The 17,588-nt window shown below is 39.5% G+C and overlaps 1 protein-coding gene across 1 annotated transcript in view; it reads left to right on the top strand.

The window, feature by feature from the left end:
• PAN3 (poly(A) specific ribonuclease subunit PAN3) overlaps nucleotides 1–7,555 on the top strand; it is a gene marked incomplete at its 5' end in the record, with an annotated part of 156,723 nt that extends 149,168 nt beyond the window's left edge. Inside the window, 2 exon segments of the mRNA XM_014583104.2 lie at nucleotides 2,427–2,565; nucleotides 5,224–7,555. Of these exon segments, the coding sequence (XP_014438590.1) occupies nucleotides 2,427–2,565; nucleotides 5,224–5,364 (280 nt within the window).
• Between the last annotated feature and the right edge of the window lie 10,033 nt (nucleotides 7,556–17,588).

Here is a 17,588-nt window from a genome sequence, read left to right on the forward strand (position 1 = left end):
AAAATGATCGGTGTAAAAATTTTTGGTGGCCTCCCTCCTGATTTGTCGTCTTTTTTTTTTTTTTTTGAGAGAGAGAGAATTTTGCTTTAGGGCATGCGCACTCACTGGAGAGAGAGACAGAAAGTGAGAAATCACCCCCCAGGGGGGCTGGCCACATTGCAGTCGCTTTTCCTCCATTCTTCTCTTGGGATCTTGGGCACATGCGTCCGGCATGAGTCTTAAGTCACCAGGTCCAGGACTCACACTGTGGTCGACTACGTGGGATTCCAGTGACATAACCACTATGCCATCTCCTGGTCCCCCTCCTGATTCTTATTTTTTTTTTTTTTCGGAGAGGTTTTTGCTATAGGACGCATGCGCTTGCCAAAAAGACAGAGAGACAGAAAGCAAGAAATCACCCCCTAGGTTGTATGGCAACGCCGCAATCCATTCTCCTCTCAGGACCTTGGACGTGCGCACACACGTGCCTAGCGTGAGTTTAAGCCACCGGGTCCGGGACTCGAACCGTGGTCAATCGGTTACATGACAGTCCAGGAACATAGCCACTACACTAACTGCTGGCTTCCCCCCCCCCCCCCAATTCTTAAAGACTCAGGGCTGGCTCAAGTAGCACAGCGGGAAGTCTGTGCATAGTAAGCTGGATCCCACATGACTGACTACAATTCAAATCCTAGCTCAATGATTTGAAAAACACACTGGGCGGGACTAGCCAGTGGCATGGTGGTTAAGGTAGCTTGATTTCATATGGCTGATTGCATTGTTTGAATCCTGGACCCAATGGTTTGAAAAACATGCTGGGTGTATGTGCGAGTATTTGACCAAAATCCTGGGAGGAGAATGGAGGAGAAGGGCTTGTGGTATGCCCCCGGGAGGTACTTTTTCTCCATCTTTCTTGTGAATGCATGTGCCTTACAGCAAATTAAAACACCGGACGTGTATGCACATGCCCCAAATCCCAACAAGATGGAGAAATGGAGGAAAAAAGATTGTAGAGTCATCAAGTCCCACTGAAGGGTGCTTTCTCTCTCTCTCGCTCTCTGACAAGTATACAAGTATACATACCCTCTAACAATTTAAATTTTTTAAAATTGTTTTGTTTATTTATTTATTTTTGTTTTCTAGTTGCCAAAGGGCACATGTGCTGGTCAGAGGGGTGAGGAGAGAAAGCACCCCCAATGGGGTGTGGTCATTCTGCAGTCAACCCCTTTTCCATTCCTCCATCCTGTTGGGATTTTGGGCATGTGCATATATGTGTGCAACATGGCTTTCAAGCCATGGGTCTAGGATTCAGACTGTGGCTGATCATGTTGGATCCAGCTCCCTCAATGATTAGGCTATAGGGCTGGGGTAGGATTCCTAAGACTACATAGTTTGGTCTCGACCTACTTCTTCTCTTTGCTTCAGATACGCCTTTCATTTTGTTTGGTTTGTTGGTTTTCTCCTCCCCACCGTTGTCTTTGTTTTTTCTCTGTCCCCCTTTTTACTCATCTTTCCCTCCCTCATGTTCTCTCTTTTTTCTTCTCTTTTCTCTTCCAACCCCTTTTAGACACACTGATGTTTTTATTTTATTTTTATTATTACTTTTTAATTTGATCAGAGAGAGACAGAGGAAAAAAGAGGGAAAGTGCAAAAGCAAGCCACTGAGTACAGGATTTGTAGCACTGTCAGCCATATGGGAGTTCAGCACCTTTACCAGCATGCCACCTGTTGGTCCCCTCTGATGCTTTTCAAGTTTCTTCAATGCTTCAAACTGTCATTTACAAATACTGATCCTTCTGACTGAAGAGCAAGCAAGCTTCCGTCCTCTGGGACTAATAGCCCTACCTCCCCTGGAAAATCTTCCTTGGCTGTGCCCCCGCCCCCCCCCCCCCAAGAAATTGTGAATTTATGTTTCTGTTCCATATCATTTGCTTTCCTTTTAATAGCACTATGTAAATTAAAAAGCCCTACACCTTTGTTTAATAATTTGAATATCATCTGTTTGCCTTACTAAATTCCTAAGGTTACCAGAAACTAACAGTGGTCATCTGGTTTTCCAGCTTGCTTTCACATGGCATATTAGGAAACCCAGTGTTTCTCCCTTTTGTTTTCTATTTTATGCTCATTGTTGAAGTGGGAGACGTAGCCCAACTGTCCTTCTCTATTTTGTAACCTACGAGGTAGGATGAGGAAAAGAAGACTGTCTTAACCTCAGTCTAAAGACATTTTTTTCTTCTCCATTTTATCTAATGGTTGGGCCTGAAATGAGGAAGTGATATAAGAGAGGAATGCATAAGGGGTGATTTCCCCTGGGAATAGCAATTGAAAGCTGGCATTCACACTTTTCCTGTTCAGTGAAATAATTTTTTATAAAACACTGAAAAATAAACATATGGCTGTGTGGCATACAGCATGTGTTACTGAGGTAAAATACTAACTTCCTCCAGGTTTCAGAAGGATCCTACTTGGTCTGAGACTGGAGACCGGTATCTGCTGAAACTCTTTAGGGATCATCTTTTTCATCAGGTGACAGAAGCCGGTGCTCCCTGGATTGACCTCAGTCATATCATTTCTTGTCTTAACAAGGTAATTTGTATTTGGATTTTTAATCATAATACCACCTACAGCCTACAAAGTTGCCGTTTTCACAAATACTAAGAGACTTAGGAAATTGAAATGTGATCTTAATGTAAAGTATAAGATACTTTATTAATAATATTTTCTAGAATAGAGTTATTTAATACCTGCATGAATAATTATAGAATTTTTTATTGTGGGTCTTTTTATTGTAATAAAGTATTACAAAAGGACTGCTTCTCGCCTTTGTTTACATTTTACTTTTAAAATCCTTTGTTTACATTTTACTTTGAAAACCATGAGTGGGGGAAAAAAAAACAAATAATTTTACACTTATATATTTTTTAAACAGAATCCATTTGTTCTCAGTAATTACAAGTTGTGTTGGGTATTGTCAGTTCATTTATTGTCAATATTGTTGTTATCTTCAAGCATTATAATAATAAAAGCACAATGATGGTAACATTAGTAGGCCATCTGTTATAAGCAGATAGTGATTTAAATAGAGATGTATCATAAATTTATTTTGAGAAGTGAGCTTTATGTTTTTGAAAGGACTGGGAAAGGTACCATTTCTCACCAATTACTTGTCATTACAGGTAAATCCTATTCTTTGCATAGTTTAAGTTAGTGAGCTATGGCCTACTGTGGGCCATGCCAAGGCCTGTTTTTGTATAGCTTGCAAGCTGAGAATAGTTTTGCATTTTTAAAGAGGGGGTAAAATATGAAAGTAAACAAAGAATATGTGACAGATTATATGTTGCTACCAAAACCTAAAACTTGCTGTCTTAGCCCTTTATAGAAACTGTATGTACTAGATGAGAGAATACACGCTATAGCACATGGTTTAGAACTGTTAGTGCACGGTGTAACCATCCAGAGAAAATGCTCTGGTATTTTGTTTTTAAGAACTATTACACTTTGCATTGTTTCAATTTCCTTAAAATTCTTCAGAATATAGGCAGTAACATACACTAAAACAGTAGAAAACTATATATACAAACTAATCCAGTATGATTTATATGTTTATTTTTCTTAAAGGGAAACCATTTTCATGTGAGACCAATGAGTGAAGAATAATCCTCCCAGATTTTAGAACATAGTATATACATGGTATCAAAGCACCAGTAATTAAAAAGATGTAACACTAGTATAAATACTCACAAGTAAATCCAATAAAATAAGTCATAGACAGTTATCCTAAGCAAAAATTACTTAGCGAATATTTAGATTATTGAAAATTTAAAGAAAAGTGTAATAAATTTAAAAAGGATAGCTATATTTATGAAAGTTAAGATTCTAAATATGCTTATTTTGGTAGAAATGATAAATTAACAGAAAATAATTTGAAAATTTGGGCAGTGAATTTTAAAGAATCAATTAATGAATTAAGGAAAGAAGAAATGTACATTAAAAAACAACTAAAAATAAAGAGAAAGCCATAATAGGACTTATTTTGGGGACTTGAGGATGAGTATTTATGCTTCCTAAACAGTCACTAAAATATTATTGCCATATCCCAACAGGTAAGTGGGTAAAGTTCATAAACTGGCATGCACTCAAGCAGAAATAACAAAAGTAAATGTATGGAAAAAATTTGATGTTAATAGTTGATTAAAAATGGGAATTAGGGGACCAGCAGTTAGCATAATGGCTATGTTGCTGGACTCCCATGTAGTCGACTGCGGTTCAAGTCCCATACCCGTTGGCTTAAACACATGCTGGCACGTGTGTGTGCATGCCCAAGATCTTGAGGGGAGAATGGAGGAGAAGGGATTGTGGCGTGGCCATCCCCCCTTGGGGGTGATTTCTCGCTTTCGTCTCTCTCTCTCTCTTTCTAGTGAGCACACGTGCCCTATAGCAAAAACCTCTCCAAAAAAAGAAAAGAAAAAAAAAAAAAGAATGGGAATTAGGCCCAGCCAATGATGTGGTTATGTTAGCTGTTTCCCACATTGCTGGCTGCACAGTTCAAGTTCCAGACCTGGCAGATTGAGAAACATGCTTGCACTTGTGCTTACATGCCCAAAATCCCAAAAGGAGGGAGAAATGGAGGAGAAGGGATTGCGGCATGACCATTCCCCATGGAGGGTGCTTTTTAGCTTGCACTTGCTCTCTCACTCTCTGGTGAGCACATGTGCTCTCTGGCAAATTAAAAAGTAATAACAATAATGTAAACTGAAATAGCAAGACACCAGTTAATGCGTTGTTGCTGGTAAGTTGTTATAGCTTGTAAAACAACAGTGGTGTGTAATTGATACCTTTTGGAAAAATTTGACTGTATATACTAAGCTGTAAAATCATGCATACTTCTTACATTGTATCATTTGTAACTTTAAGCATTTCTCCTAGAGAAAAAGCTTAATATTTTCTACAGAAGAAAAAGTAGTACGATATATAAAATAGGGAGATAATAGAGAGATTACTAAATTACAGAATATCAACTGGCTGGAATATAGTGCAACAGCTGTTAAGCATGAAGGACAGGTAGAAACAGGGCAGTAATCGAAAGACATCTGAGTTGAGAATTTATGCATACTTATTAGTAATGTGAAATATTTATGGATATCTGAAAGGGAATATCACCAAAAAATTTAAGGTATTTATCATTGTCCAAGTGTTGTCCTAAATAAAGGAATGAACTTCATATTTTATATATTTCTGTTTCAGCTAGATGCTGGTGTGCCAGAAAAAATAAGCCTGATTTCCAGAGATGAGAAGAGTGTACTTGTGGTGACTTACAGTGACTTAAAGCGCTGCTTTGAAAATACTTTTCAAGAACTGATTGCAGCTGCAAATGGTCAGTTGTAGTATTTACTTAAAAAAGGAAAAAAAATGTAAAAAGCACGCAGGACATGGCCGAGGAGCTTCACCAGTAGCAAATTGCACTACAGCTGAACTGTTTTCATCATCTCATTTCACATTTGGGAAACAAACAGGAGATGAGCAAAGCTGCTTGCACTTCAGTCAGGTACACTGTTACTTGAAAGAAGAATGTTTCCTTGTCCAAGAGCTATGGCTGCCATTGGAGGCGTTATCTGTGAAGAATTTATTTTAGATTAAGGAGCACCATCAGGTGAATGATGTTCCTGCTTTTGTTTTTTCCACTTGTATATGCACTAATTTTAATTTTTTAAAGACTTTTTTTCTGATCTTTGAACTTTTACCACATTGTATACTCATTAAGGGAAACTATTTGCAAGGACATCTTTGGGAAACAATGCTGGGCAGCATTTTTGCCATTGAGGGTTACAGAATTTGCTCTTTTTGGGATGGGTTGCCCCGAATATCATAATGGACCAGGTAAATAATTTCATAGAAGTGCAGTATAGTGCATAATTCTTGTAAGAGTATTGTAAGCAAGCTCTGAGTGCCACCCACTGTTCAAATTGAGATTTTTGTTTTGTTTTTAAGAACATACAAAAAGAAATATTAGTGAATTGTTAGCTATGATTTCCCTATTAGTTGAGTTAAATTCTTTCTGAAGAAGGATTGGATAAACAGTAACCGAAGGAGCACATGTGACGCTGCTCCAAATTCAGCCAGTCTTTTTTTTTTTTTTTCTTTTAAGCTGTTTGCCTGCTAGTCAGATACATTTACACTTTATGCAATTTTTTATATAGATTTAAGAGTTAAGAAATTGTGTTAAAGGCCTGAAGTTCAGGAGTGTATTACTTTAAGTTCTTTCCCATTTTGTTGGGTTTTCGTTTTTGTATAAAAGTTCTGCTCTTTGAACCACAGCTTTATTATGGTCCTTTACACTGGATACAGACACAGAGACACTGTTCAGAAGATGAACTAAACACAGCAGTGGTCTGGCATCAAGAGCTTTCTGTCATTTTACAGCCTGAATCTGGAGGGATAATGATCTGCTGTGCCTTTGCAGTCACTGCTTAGCCCAAAGTAATAGTACTTTTGATAATAACTTACTCTGTGGGATACTCCTGAATAAGTCCATCTCAAAAGTTTGGAATTTTCCTCCTCTTAACTTTCTTAATATTTGGACGTGCAGTTGTCGCCAAACTTGGGTATTCATGGAATTTCTAGTTAACGAAATACCTATACTTTGATACTGAAGACTGCCAAATACATAGGAATTTTCTTTCTTTAAAAACAGTAATGAAGACTGTATCTCCTTTCCCAGCACTGAATGTTTTACTAGCACTGGGTGCTCACCATGCAACTATGAAGAAAATGTGGAAACTCAAAAGGTCAGGACAAATTCCCAAGCACTTGCAACTGATGTTACTGTCTTCAATTTTAATAATTATACATATTTGTATATTTCAGAGAAGTTTTTAATATTTCTCTGTCCACTTTTTATAAGCTTTAAAATGATTTTCTCTGCCTTGAGATTTGCATCAAGAAAAAGCACCTCTCTTCACCTGAAAGCTTTGAAGACTAGAGACATGCTTTACACGTTTTAACAAGTGTGTTAGAGTCCACGTTTGGTAGCATCAGTTGTTGAGTTCAAAAGAAAATCAATTATTGCATTTGATCTGGATGGATTTTTAAAAGAACATTATGTTCAATATTAAAAGGATAATTAACATTTGCCACCATAATGTTCTTTTTTATGTAAAAGGACAAGAATTTTGAGACATTAACATGCAAAAGTCTTTTATCATTAGCTCATGTATTTGAGGAAGAGCAGCTGTCTTTTTATATGTTTTTTGACAAATCATATTGTAATTCTTTTGTATAAAAAAGAACTACTTGTATTCTAGAAGAAATATGAAATGCTTAATTTATAAGCGGGCTGGAGACTTTTTCCAATATTGTTTTCTTTGAAAATGAAAGGGGATCATCTATTTTAGTTTTGGGGTCTGGGAACTTTTTGAAAATTTAATTTGTGGACCAATGTTTTGTGAAAGCTAAGGAAGGGCAGGGGTAAAATAGGGCTTGAATTTCTCCTTCTGTATAGACCAGCAAACTTCCCTCTGCAAGGCAAGTTTACATCACAAACCCAGGAATGTTTGCTCATAAATGCTAGTTTGCTTCAGCCCCTAGTCACCTCAGGACTTGGTTTGAATATAAAAGGTAGACAGCTGATATATTTCCATGAGTAAATATTGTCAGCCAGAAAACAGTTGGTGTCAGGTAACACATATTTTTTTAGCTTTGTTTTATATTTATTTTTCATTTAGTTTTTATTGGGAATGGTTTTCAAAAAAAACCTCTCAGTTCTGCTTAGGTGTTTTTTTGGGGAGAGCCCTCTTTTCCATAGTATAATTCCACTTAAGAGGTTGTCTAAAAGCTAGTCTTTTTATTCATAGGAAGATTTTCATATCCGAGAATAGTCAAATTAAGGATATAAACTTCCCTCCCATTCCTTCCTGTTACGACAGATAAAAGCACAGAAGGGACAACCTTTGAAATCATGTAACATTGGTCATTTCAACTTTCTGTACCTCTTTTAAATTCTGTTAGTATATTTACTTCATTGTAAATATTTTTGAGGGTACCTTTGTATTTTGCTTTTGACCTTGGTTCTGTGATTTGGATATCAGCACCTTCCCTAAAAAGCACCAGTATGTTAAGTTCTAACGTCACGATCCCAATGTGTTATTCATCTTTAATCCTGTTTTCATTCTCTATGTGTACAGCAGTATTTTTAATAAAGAATTACAGAGATAAGTTGGTCCTTTTTTTTTTCTTTGCACCAGTTTATATAACAATGTGCAATTATTGGGTCTTAACGAGTTGTAATTTTTTATGTATTTTGGGGAAATTTTTATCTTTGGGTGAAATGGTAGGCAGCAGATTTATCATTCACTGATCAAATATTCATTAAATGCCTGGCTACCATGTCCTCGGATCTCTTCTAAGCACTAAGACTAAGACTAGGTGCACTCACACATGGCTTCTCCATGTGCTTTAAAATGTATGGTTATATTCAGACTTTTAATATAAAACATGGTTTACTCTGGTTTAAGAAAGAAGACTGCTTACATAAAAGACTAGGGATTGATGTACACATAGTGTCTTAGTTTGCTTATGTGTCGGTAACAGAAGTACCTGACACTGAGTGATTTATACAGTAGAGGTACAGAGATAAGTTGGTCCTTTTTTTTTTCTTTGCACCAGTTTATATAACAATGTGCAATTATTGGGTCTTAACGAGTTGTAATTTTTTATGTATTTTGGGGAAATTTTTATCTTTGGGTGAAATGGTAGGCAGCAGATTTATCATTCACTGATCAAATATTCATTAAATGCCTGGCTACCATGTCCTCGGATCTCTTCTAAGCACTAAGACTAAGACTAGGTGCACTCACACATGGCTTCTCCATGTGCTTTAAAATGTATGGTTATATTCAGACTTTTAATATAAAACATGGTTTACTCTGGTTTAAGAAAGAAGACTGCTTACATAAAAGACTAGGGATTGATGTACACATAGTGTCTTAGTTTGCTTATGTGTCGGTAACAGAAGTACCTGACACTGAGTGATTTATACAGTAGAGGTTTATTCAGCTCATGGTCCATGGTTCAGTAGCCATACCTGATGGGCATTTTACAGAGTCCTAGTTATACCATAAAGACGAGAGGTTTTTGGTTTTTTTTTTTTGAAGAGGTTTTTGCTATAGGGTGCGTGCGCTTGCCAAAAAGAGACAGAAAGCAAGAAATCACCCCCCAGGGGGGATGGCCATGCCACAATCCCTTCTCCTCTCGGGATCTTGGGCACGCACACACATGTGCCCGGCATGAGTTTAAGCCACTGGGTCTGGGACTCAAACTGCGGTGGACTACGTGAGAGTCCAGTGACATAGCCATTACACTAACTGCTGGTCCCAAGACGAGAGCTCTTACAACGTTCCCAGTGAAAGATAGGGCTTGACCAGGAGAGTAGCAGGTAGAGGTGGTGCATAGTTCTGAATATGCTTTAAAGGTAGGGATGCCCTGATACATTGGATAGGTTGTAAGAAAGAAAGAGGAGTTGAGAATGCCTTCAAGATTTTGGCTTGCTTCTGAGACAGTGGATGATTGTAGTGAGTTGAAAAAGATTTTCATCTTCTGGTAGGAACAAAAGGTTTGGTGGAGGAGGCAGGACAGGCAGGGAGAATGGGGAGGTAGAGAAAGACATGGGAGTTTGGTCAGGGGCCCACTACGTTTGAGATATAAGACACACATTTATCCTGGTTATTGTTTTGTTTAAAAAATAATAATAAGGCTACAAATGTAATGGCACAAAATAAGCCTTTTTTTCTGCTTGGATTTGATCAGGGCATAACAAGGATAGCTTTTCTGCGCTCCGCTGTGTTTGGGAATCTCAGCTGGAAAACAGTGTCTGGGGGCTGGCATGACTTCAAGGCTGTGTTCAGCTGGGGACTATCTATGGGAGCACTCACACATGGCCTCTCCATGTGACTTGGGCTTCTCCAAGCGCAGCAGTTTACTTCCTACAAAAGACTTGGTGGAAAGTACATGATTTTCTTTCCTTTGATCCAGCCTCCCAAGTCCTGCAGTGTCACTTTTGCCACCTTCCATTAATTATATGTGGGTCACAAAGCCAGCTCTGATTCTAGGAAAGGGTAATTTGACAGGGGACATTGCAGTAGCACATTGCAAAAGGTCACGTGGCATGGGAAATACTGCTGCTATCTTTGAAAACTGTAATCTGCCAGCGCATCGAGAGGAATTGTCAGTTTAGCACTTATATATGTGAGTGTGGAGCCTGGGGAGAGATCTGGTCTGTACATTGGAAGCTCTGAGATTGGTTGAAATCATAGAAGCAATTATTATAGACTGAGAAGAGAAAAGCTCCAAAGGCAGAGCCCTGGGGTAAGTGGAACAATGTTCACAGGTCAGGGAAAAAAGGGAGAACCAGCAACAGAGGCAGAAGTGGACAACGTGACTGGAAGAAAACTGTCATATCCTGGAAAGTAAGTAAAGAATAAGCTGTCCAGGTGTCAAGTATGATTGAGACTGAGATTGGACACTGGGTTTAGCTACATGGAGGACACTGATAAACTTCACATGAGCAGTTTCAGTCAGTTTGAGTGTGAAAGCTTGGTATGAGTGGGGTCAAGAGTGACTGATAGGGCTGGCCTTTTACCACTCCTGCATAGAGGAATACAGATCCCACATGGCTGACCAGGGTTCAAATCCTGGTACTGATAGTTTGAAAAATATGCCAAGCATTTGTGAGCATGCCCAGGGTCCCAGTTGGGAATTGGAGGAATAAGGTGGTGGCATGACCAGGCCTTACTGGAGGGTGCTCTTAATTTATTTCTCTTGCACGCACATACCTTCTGGCATTAAAAGAAGAATAAAAAAGTGACTGGGAAGAGGGGAGTTGGAAATGCATAATGAAGCCATTCAAGGAATTTTGCTGTGAAGAGGGATAGAAAAGTGGGGTGGGTGGTAGCTGCAAAAAAGGAGGGTTGGAATTTTTGTTTCCTAAGATGAAAGAAATGTTAGCACATTTGCATGATCCAGTGGAAAAGGGGGAAAGTGATGGGGTGAGGAATGGTGAATTGCTGGAACAAGTGAGAGTAAGGATCCAGTGCCTCAGTGTAGTCCTAGAAAGGAAGGCAGTGTGTGAGCACAGATACTGGTAGGTGGGGAGATGCAAGGGTGGGATTCTGAGACGTTCTCAGTTTTCCCATTGACATGAAGGGTAAACTAATAGTACCTGTCATGTTGGATTGCTTTGGAAATTAAATGAGTTAATTCCTTTAAAGCGCTTAGATAGCACACAGAGAATAGCCAGTTATTACCTGCCACTGGTTTACCAATCCATGGAACAGCATTTATTCATTAGAGTTTTTCCTAATACAAATTATAATAAAATTTTAAAATCAGGGTAGTATAGGTCATTTTTATTTTTTCCATGGTAGAGTGCATGCACATGAGAGGGGGAGAGAAAGAGAAGCACCCTGGCAACGTGTTTAACATTGAAGCATCCAATAAACCTTACTCGGCCATTGTTCTGCTGGGGGAGTATCAGTTCCCTAACATACTGTAAGTTTCTAGAGTCGTGAGAAAATTTCTAAACTATGACATGACACTCTTCAAGCATTCAAGTCATCTGCCTGAGTGACTTGACGCTCCTGTTAGGAAAACCCATAGTACTTGTAAAGGATTTCAGATCGTTAAAGTGCCTTTTGACCTTCAGTTAACTACAAGTTTACTAAGTCATTTATCCTTTTTCTTGCCTTTATCTCAAAGAACGTAGGCCTGATTTTCCCCCACATTTTGTCTCTCCAGTCTAGTATGACTACTTTCTTAGGCAAAGATTGGTCATTTACATCTAGTAGTCACTAGTTCTCTTACATAGAACATGGAAAAATATTTAGCTGATGTACTTTTCTTAAGGAAGGTCTTGTGTTTTAGCCTTTTGTCTATTTTTTTGGTAAGGTTTTATGCAACCTCTACAGATGTGTGTGTGTATACACGAACACACACACACCCTATGCTGATGGGAGTTATCAGCTGAAAATTAGTATTTGGGAAGACAGCCCATTTTACTAGTATTTATTTGCCAGAGAGCATGTGTGCTTGCCACAGAGAGGGAGAGGAAGAAAGCACCCACAATGGGACCATGGGACATGGTCACGCTGCTATCCTTTCTCCATGTCTTCATCCTATTGAGAGTTTGGACACGCACACACACGTGCCTGCTGTGATTTTCAAGCCACTGTAGCGAGTATTCAGACTGCACAGTCACTCCTATAGTGTCCAGCTCCTTTAATCACCAGGCCACAGGCTAGCCCAACAATTGCTTTTCCTTTTTTTTTTTTTTTTTTTAGTTTTTGTATAGGGCACGTGTGCTCATGGAAAGAGACAGAGAGAGAGGGAAAGGAAGAAATTACCCCCTGGGGGATTGATACTGCCATAATGCCTTCTCTTCTCTCCTCTTAGGATTTTGGGCACCATGCACATGTGCCCAGCATGATTTTCTAGCTGCTGGGTCTGCGACTTGAACCATAGGGTTGGCCATGTAGGATCCAGCACCTTAACCTCCATGCCACCTGCTGGCCCCCAACTGCCTTTCTTTATTTTTTTAAAAGCATTGTTCTATTTATTATTGTTACTTTTTTTTTTTTTTTTTAACTTACTGTAGTCATCAGAGAGAGTGAGAAAGCAAGCTGCCAGGTCTGGGACTTGAACTGGTGGTCAGTCATGTGGGAGTAGAGCACCTCAGCCATCACTCCACTTGCTGGCCCAGCTGCCTCTTTTTAATTGAGGGCACTTTCACATCAGCCAGCACTCAATCTTAGCATATGCTTTACTTGCTTCATGATCTGACTCACTTTAGTGTTTTATTTTCTGGGCAATTTGCCTTGTTTGATTTTTTTTTTTTTTTAATTTTGACAGAGGATATGTGCACTGATAAGAAAGAGTGAGAAAGGGAAGGAAAGCAAGATGACAGCTCCCCACCATGGGGATGGTCACACTGCAATCCCTTCTCTATCTATCTCTCCTTTTGGGATTTTGGACATGTGTTCACACATGCCTGGCTTGTTTTTCAAACCACCAGATCTGGGACTTGAATCTCATAGCCATGTGGAGTCCAGATGCCTTACCCACACCATAGGCTGGCCCTTGATTTTATTTGCTGTTTGCAGTGTCCCAATTGTGTAAAGAAGCCATTTTGTAGTGCTCACAGAAAGCTCTCTGTCCCCTCCTTTAGCAGAGTTTGCTTTATCCTTCTTGTGCTGTGTTTAAGAACTGGTATTTAATGAGATCGCCCAGAATACCAGCTCTCTACCTCCAGAGGAACTACAGCCACTTTGTTTTACTTACAAGGCAATTAGGGAGAAAATACGTAGATGTTTTTGGAAGTTAATTTTATTATATGAAGATAGTATACAAAATACATTCATCATGACTGAAAATATAGGACCAAATCATGTCTTAATATATACTGTAGCATATATATTCTTAGTTTGTATAAAAGTAACTTTAAAATTCCAGTTTTTTTAAATAGTTATGCACAAAACACATACATTCACACACACATCCACACACACATAATTACCACCACTGTCAAAGATGCATTTCTTTCATCAATTTAAATGGGGCTGCCAAGTATCTCTTCCACCTTTGACCTTCTTACGGGCATGGGCTGGAAAACAAGGCATATCCCAAAAGAAGTAAGCAACGGTTTTCAGGATTTGTACGAATTTGTCCCATGGGCTAAAGCTAACATCTAAGCATGATTTCTTGGACTAAGTAGATACAGACTTGCATATGGGTTCAGTCCCACACTACCCATGCTGTTAACAGGTACATTAGCTCAAATTCTGAGAAAGTTCGTTAATTGCTAGTGCCAACTATTTTTGTCACAATGGTTTGCCAAATGGTTCTAATATCATCGGATAGTGTTTTAATTTTCAGTGCCATTTTAATGAACAAGCACTTTGCAACCAGATATATTCATTATGACAAGCTTCCATTGTTTTCTTCTACGTTAAGACTTCAGATGGAACCATGTGTTTGACAGACTCATGGGGCGACAAACTTGAGTCTTTGAACATAATGCTAATGTTTTTTGTTTTTGTTTTCTCTCTTGGCAAAGGGTTAGGTATTAGATTATTGAAATCAAGATATAATGTGGCCGGTTAAGGTTTTATCATCACTAATTGCTGGATCCTCATCTGATTTGAAAGAGAGTAAACTAGGATCTTTTCTTTTCTCTGTGCTTAATTCACCTTCCAGCTACCTGATTATTATTGCCAGTTGTCAAAGGTGCTTTTGTCTATGTAAAGAAGAGGCAAAACACATTTTTGTTTAGATTTAGTTCTCCGTGGAGAGGCCTGACTCACTCTTCGTCCTGGTGGTGTGCCCTCTGAGACATCCACTGTGGGGCACCCATGGACTCAGGAACAATGGTTCCTACTTGCCCATCTCTATACAAAGAACCCTTAAACAAGAATGTGGCGGGGGGTGATGGGGGAGCATACATTCTCCTGTTACTTAGGGTTCAGTTTCTAGAATTAAGTTACATACATGAAAGGATGCATACTCTTCTCTCCCAGAAGCAGTAATTTGCTGTGCCCGTGCAGCTTCTGACTGACTTTAGAAGACACATACATCCTAAATCCATAGCCAGGAACTTGCATAGGTGGCATCAAGCAGAGCCAGCGTCGAGTTCCAGGGCCCGCTGGTCTTAGGGCTGTGGAGAGTAGGCACCTTTTCTACCCTGTCTCCCCTTTCCCGTCCTCCTCAGATCCCACGCAAGGTCTGAAGCAGATGGGAACAGGCTTTTCTTTTATAGATGGCTCATTATAATTTTGACAGAGGATATGTGCACTGATAAGAAAGAGTGAGAAAGGGAAGGAAAGCAAGATGACAGCTCCCCACCATGGGGATGGTCACACTGCAATCCCTTCTCTATCTATCTCTCCTTTTGGGATTTTGGACATGTGTTCACACATGCCTGGCTTGTTTTTCAAACCACCAGATCTGGGACTTGAATCTCATAGCCATGTGGAGTCCAGATGCCTTACCCACACCATAGGCTGGCCCTTGATTTTATTTGCTGTTTGCAGTGTCCCAATTGTGTAAAGAAGCCATTTTGTAGTGCTCACAGAAAGCTCTCTGTCCCCTCCTTTAGCAGAGTTTGCTTTATCCTTCTTGTGCTGTGTTTAAGAACTGGTATTTAATGAGATCGCCCAGAATACCAGCTCTCTACCTCCAGAGGAACTACAGCCACTTTGTTTTACTTACAAGGCAATTAGGGAGAAAATACGTAGATGTTTTTGGAAGTTAATTTTATTATATGAAGATAGTATACAAAATACATTCATCATGACTGAAAATATAGGACCAAATCATGTCTTAATATATACTGTAGCATATATATTCTTAGTTTGTATAAAAGTAACTTTAAAATTCCAGTTTTTTTAAATAGTTATGCACAAAACACATACATTCACACACACATCCACACACACATAATTACCACCACTGTCAAAGATGCATTTCTTTCATCAATTTAAATGGGGCTGCCAAGTATCTCTTCCACCTTTGACCTTCTTACGGGCATGGGCTGGAAAACAAGGCATATCCCAAAAGAAGTAAGCAACGGTTTTCAGGATTTGTACGAATTTGTCCCATGGGCTAAAGCTAACATCTAAGCATGATTTCTTGGACTAAGTAGATACAGACTTGCATATGGGTTCAGTCCCACACTACCCATGCTGTTAACAGGTACATTAGCTCAAATTCTGAGAAAGTTCGTTAATTGCTAGTGCCAACTATTTTTGTCACAATGGTTTGCCAAATGGTTCTAATATCATCGGATAGTGTTTTAATTTTCAGTGCCATTTTAATGAACAAGCACTTTGCAACCAGATATATTCATTATGACAAGCTTCCATTGTTTTCTTCTACGTTAAGACTTCAGATGGAACCATGTGTTTGACAGACTCATGGGGCGACAAACTTGAGTCTTTGAACATAATGCTAATGTTTTTTGTTTTTGTTTTCTCTCTTGGCAAAGGGTTAGGTATTAGATTATTGAAATCAAGATATAATGTGGCCGGTTAAGGTTTTATCATCACTAATTGCTGGATCCTCATCTGATTTGAAAGAGAGTAAACTAGGATCTTTTCTTTTCTCTGTGCTTAATTCACCTTCCAGCTACCTGATTATTATTGCCAGTTGTCAAAGGTGCTTTTGTCTATGTAAAGAAGAGGCAAAACACATTTTTGTTTAGATTTAGTTCTCCGTGGAGAGGCCTGACTCACTCTTCGTCCTGGTGGTGTGCCCTCTGAGACATCCACTGTGGGGCACCCATGGACTCAGGAACAATGGTTCCTACTTGCCCATCTCTATACAAAGAACCCTTAAACAAGAATGTGGCGGGGGGTGATGGGGGAGCATACATTCTCCTGTTACTTAGGGTTCAGTTTCTAGAATTAAGTTACATACATGAAAGGATGCATACTCTTCTCTCCCAGAAGCAGTAATTTGCTGTGCCCGTGCAGCTTCTGACTGACTTTAGAAGACACATACATCCTAAATCCATAGCCAGGAACTTGCATAGGTGGCATCAAGCAGAGCCAGCGTCGAGTTCCAGGGCCCGCTGGTCTTAGGGCTGTGGAGAGTAGGCACCTTTTCTACCCTGTCTCCCCTTTCCCGTCCTCCTCAGATCCCACGCAAGGTCTGAAGCAGATGGGAACAGGCTTTTCTTTTATAGATGGCTCATTAACTAATATCCTGAGTCCCAATTTTAGAGATACCTTGCGTAAATTATATAATCACCTTTTTCTCAAGGAGCATAAAGTGCTTAATAAACATCAGCTAATGCTCTTCCACATCTTTCCAGATTAGCATGAGATAGTGGAATATCTAGTAAATAAAAAGGACACGCTCTTGACTTCCTATTCATGGGTCCCAACTGTCAGGTGAGTGCGTTTGGTTGGTACAGAGATGGTTTTCACTTTACTGTCATTTTACTGGATCAATCCCAGCTATGGTACAGGGAAAATCCTCTTCAAGATTTTCACTCTCAGCTCCCTTTTATAATTATACAAAAGGATAATATAAAAAAATTGAGTTAGGTGCCTTGAGTATACATTAATACTTGAAATATAACCTGTTGTTTTAAATGTGGCTTTAAGCCCAACAGTAGATACGCCTAACAGACCAAACTGATCCCATTTAGCTTCTTACAAACAGTGTGCGATGTGTAAGGCCATCATGCCATGGAGCTAACCTTGCTCGGCTCAGTTGTCAGCGTGTCTTGCTAGAGGAGCCAACACCGCGGGCTCAGAGTTGAGCACCACCTTCAGTGAAATCAAGATGTGCCACAGATGGGAATGGGCACAGAACCATCCTCTGGGTAAAAATTTCACACTTTCGTTCCCAAAAACATTCGTCTTTTTCTTACCTCTCAGGATCTAATACAAATGTCTGCTTGTCTCTGTTCTGTCTGCTCCTGGCTGGACTCTCAGATGGGGAAAGGTCAGGGCTGGGAACCACTGAAATGCTGTGCTGCTGAGAGCCCTTTCCTCTCTTCCCTGTGGTGCACCTCACAATCTTTCTAATGCCCTCTCCTGTCTTCTCTTCCTCCTCTTTCC

The sequence above is a fragment of the Tupaia chinensis genome, unplaced genomic scaffold (genome assembly GCF_000334495.1).
Source record: "Tupaia chinensis unplaced genomic scaffold, TupChi_1.0 Scaffold144045_1, whole genome shotgun sequence".
NCBI classification, from domain to species: domain Eukaryota; kingdom Metazoa; phylum Chordata; class Mammalia; order Scandentia; family Tupaiidae; genus Tupaia; species Tupaia belangeri.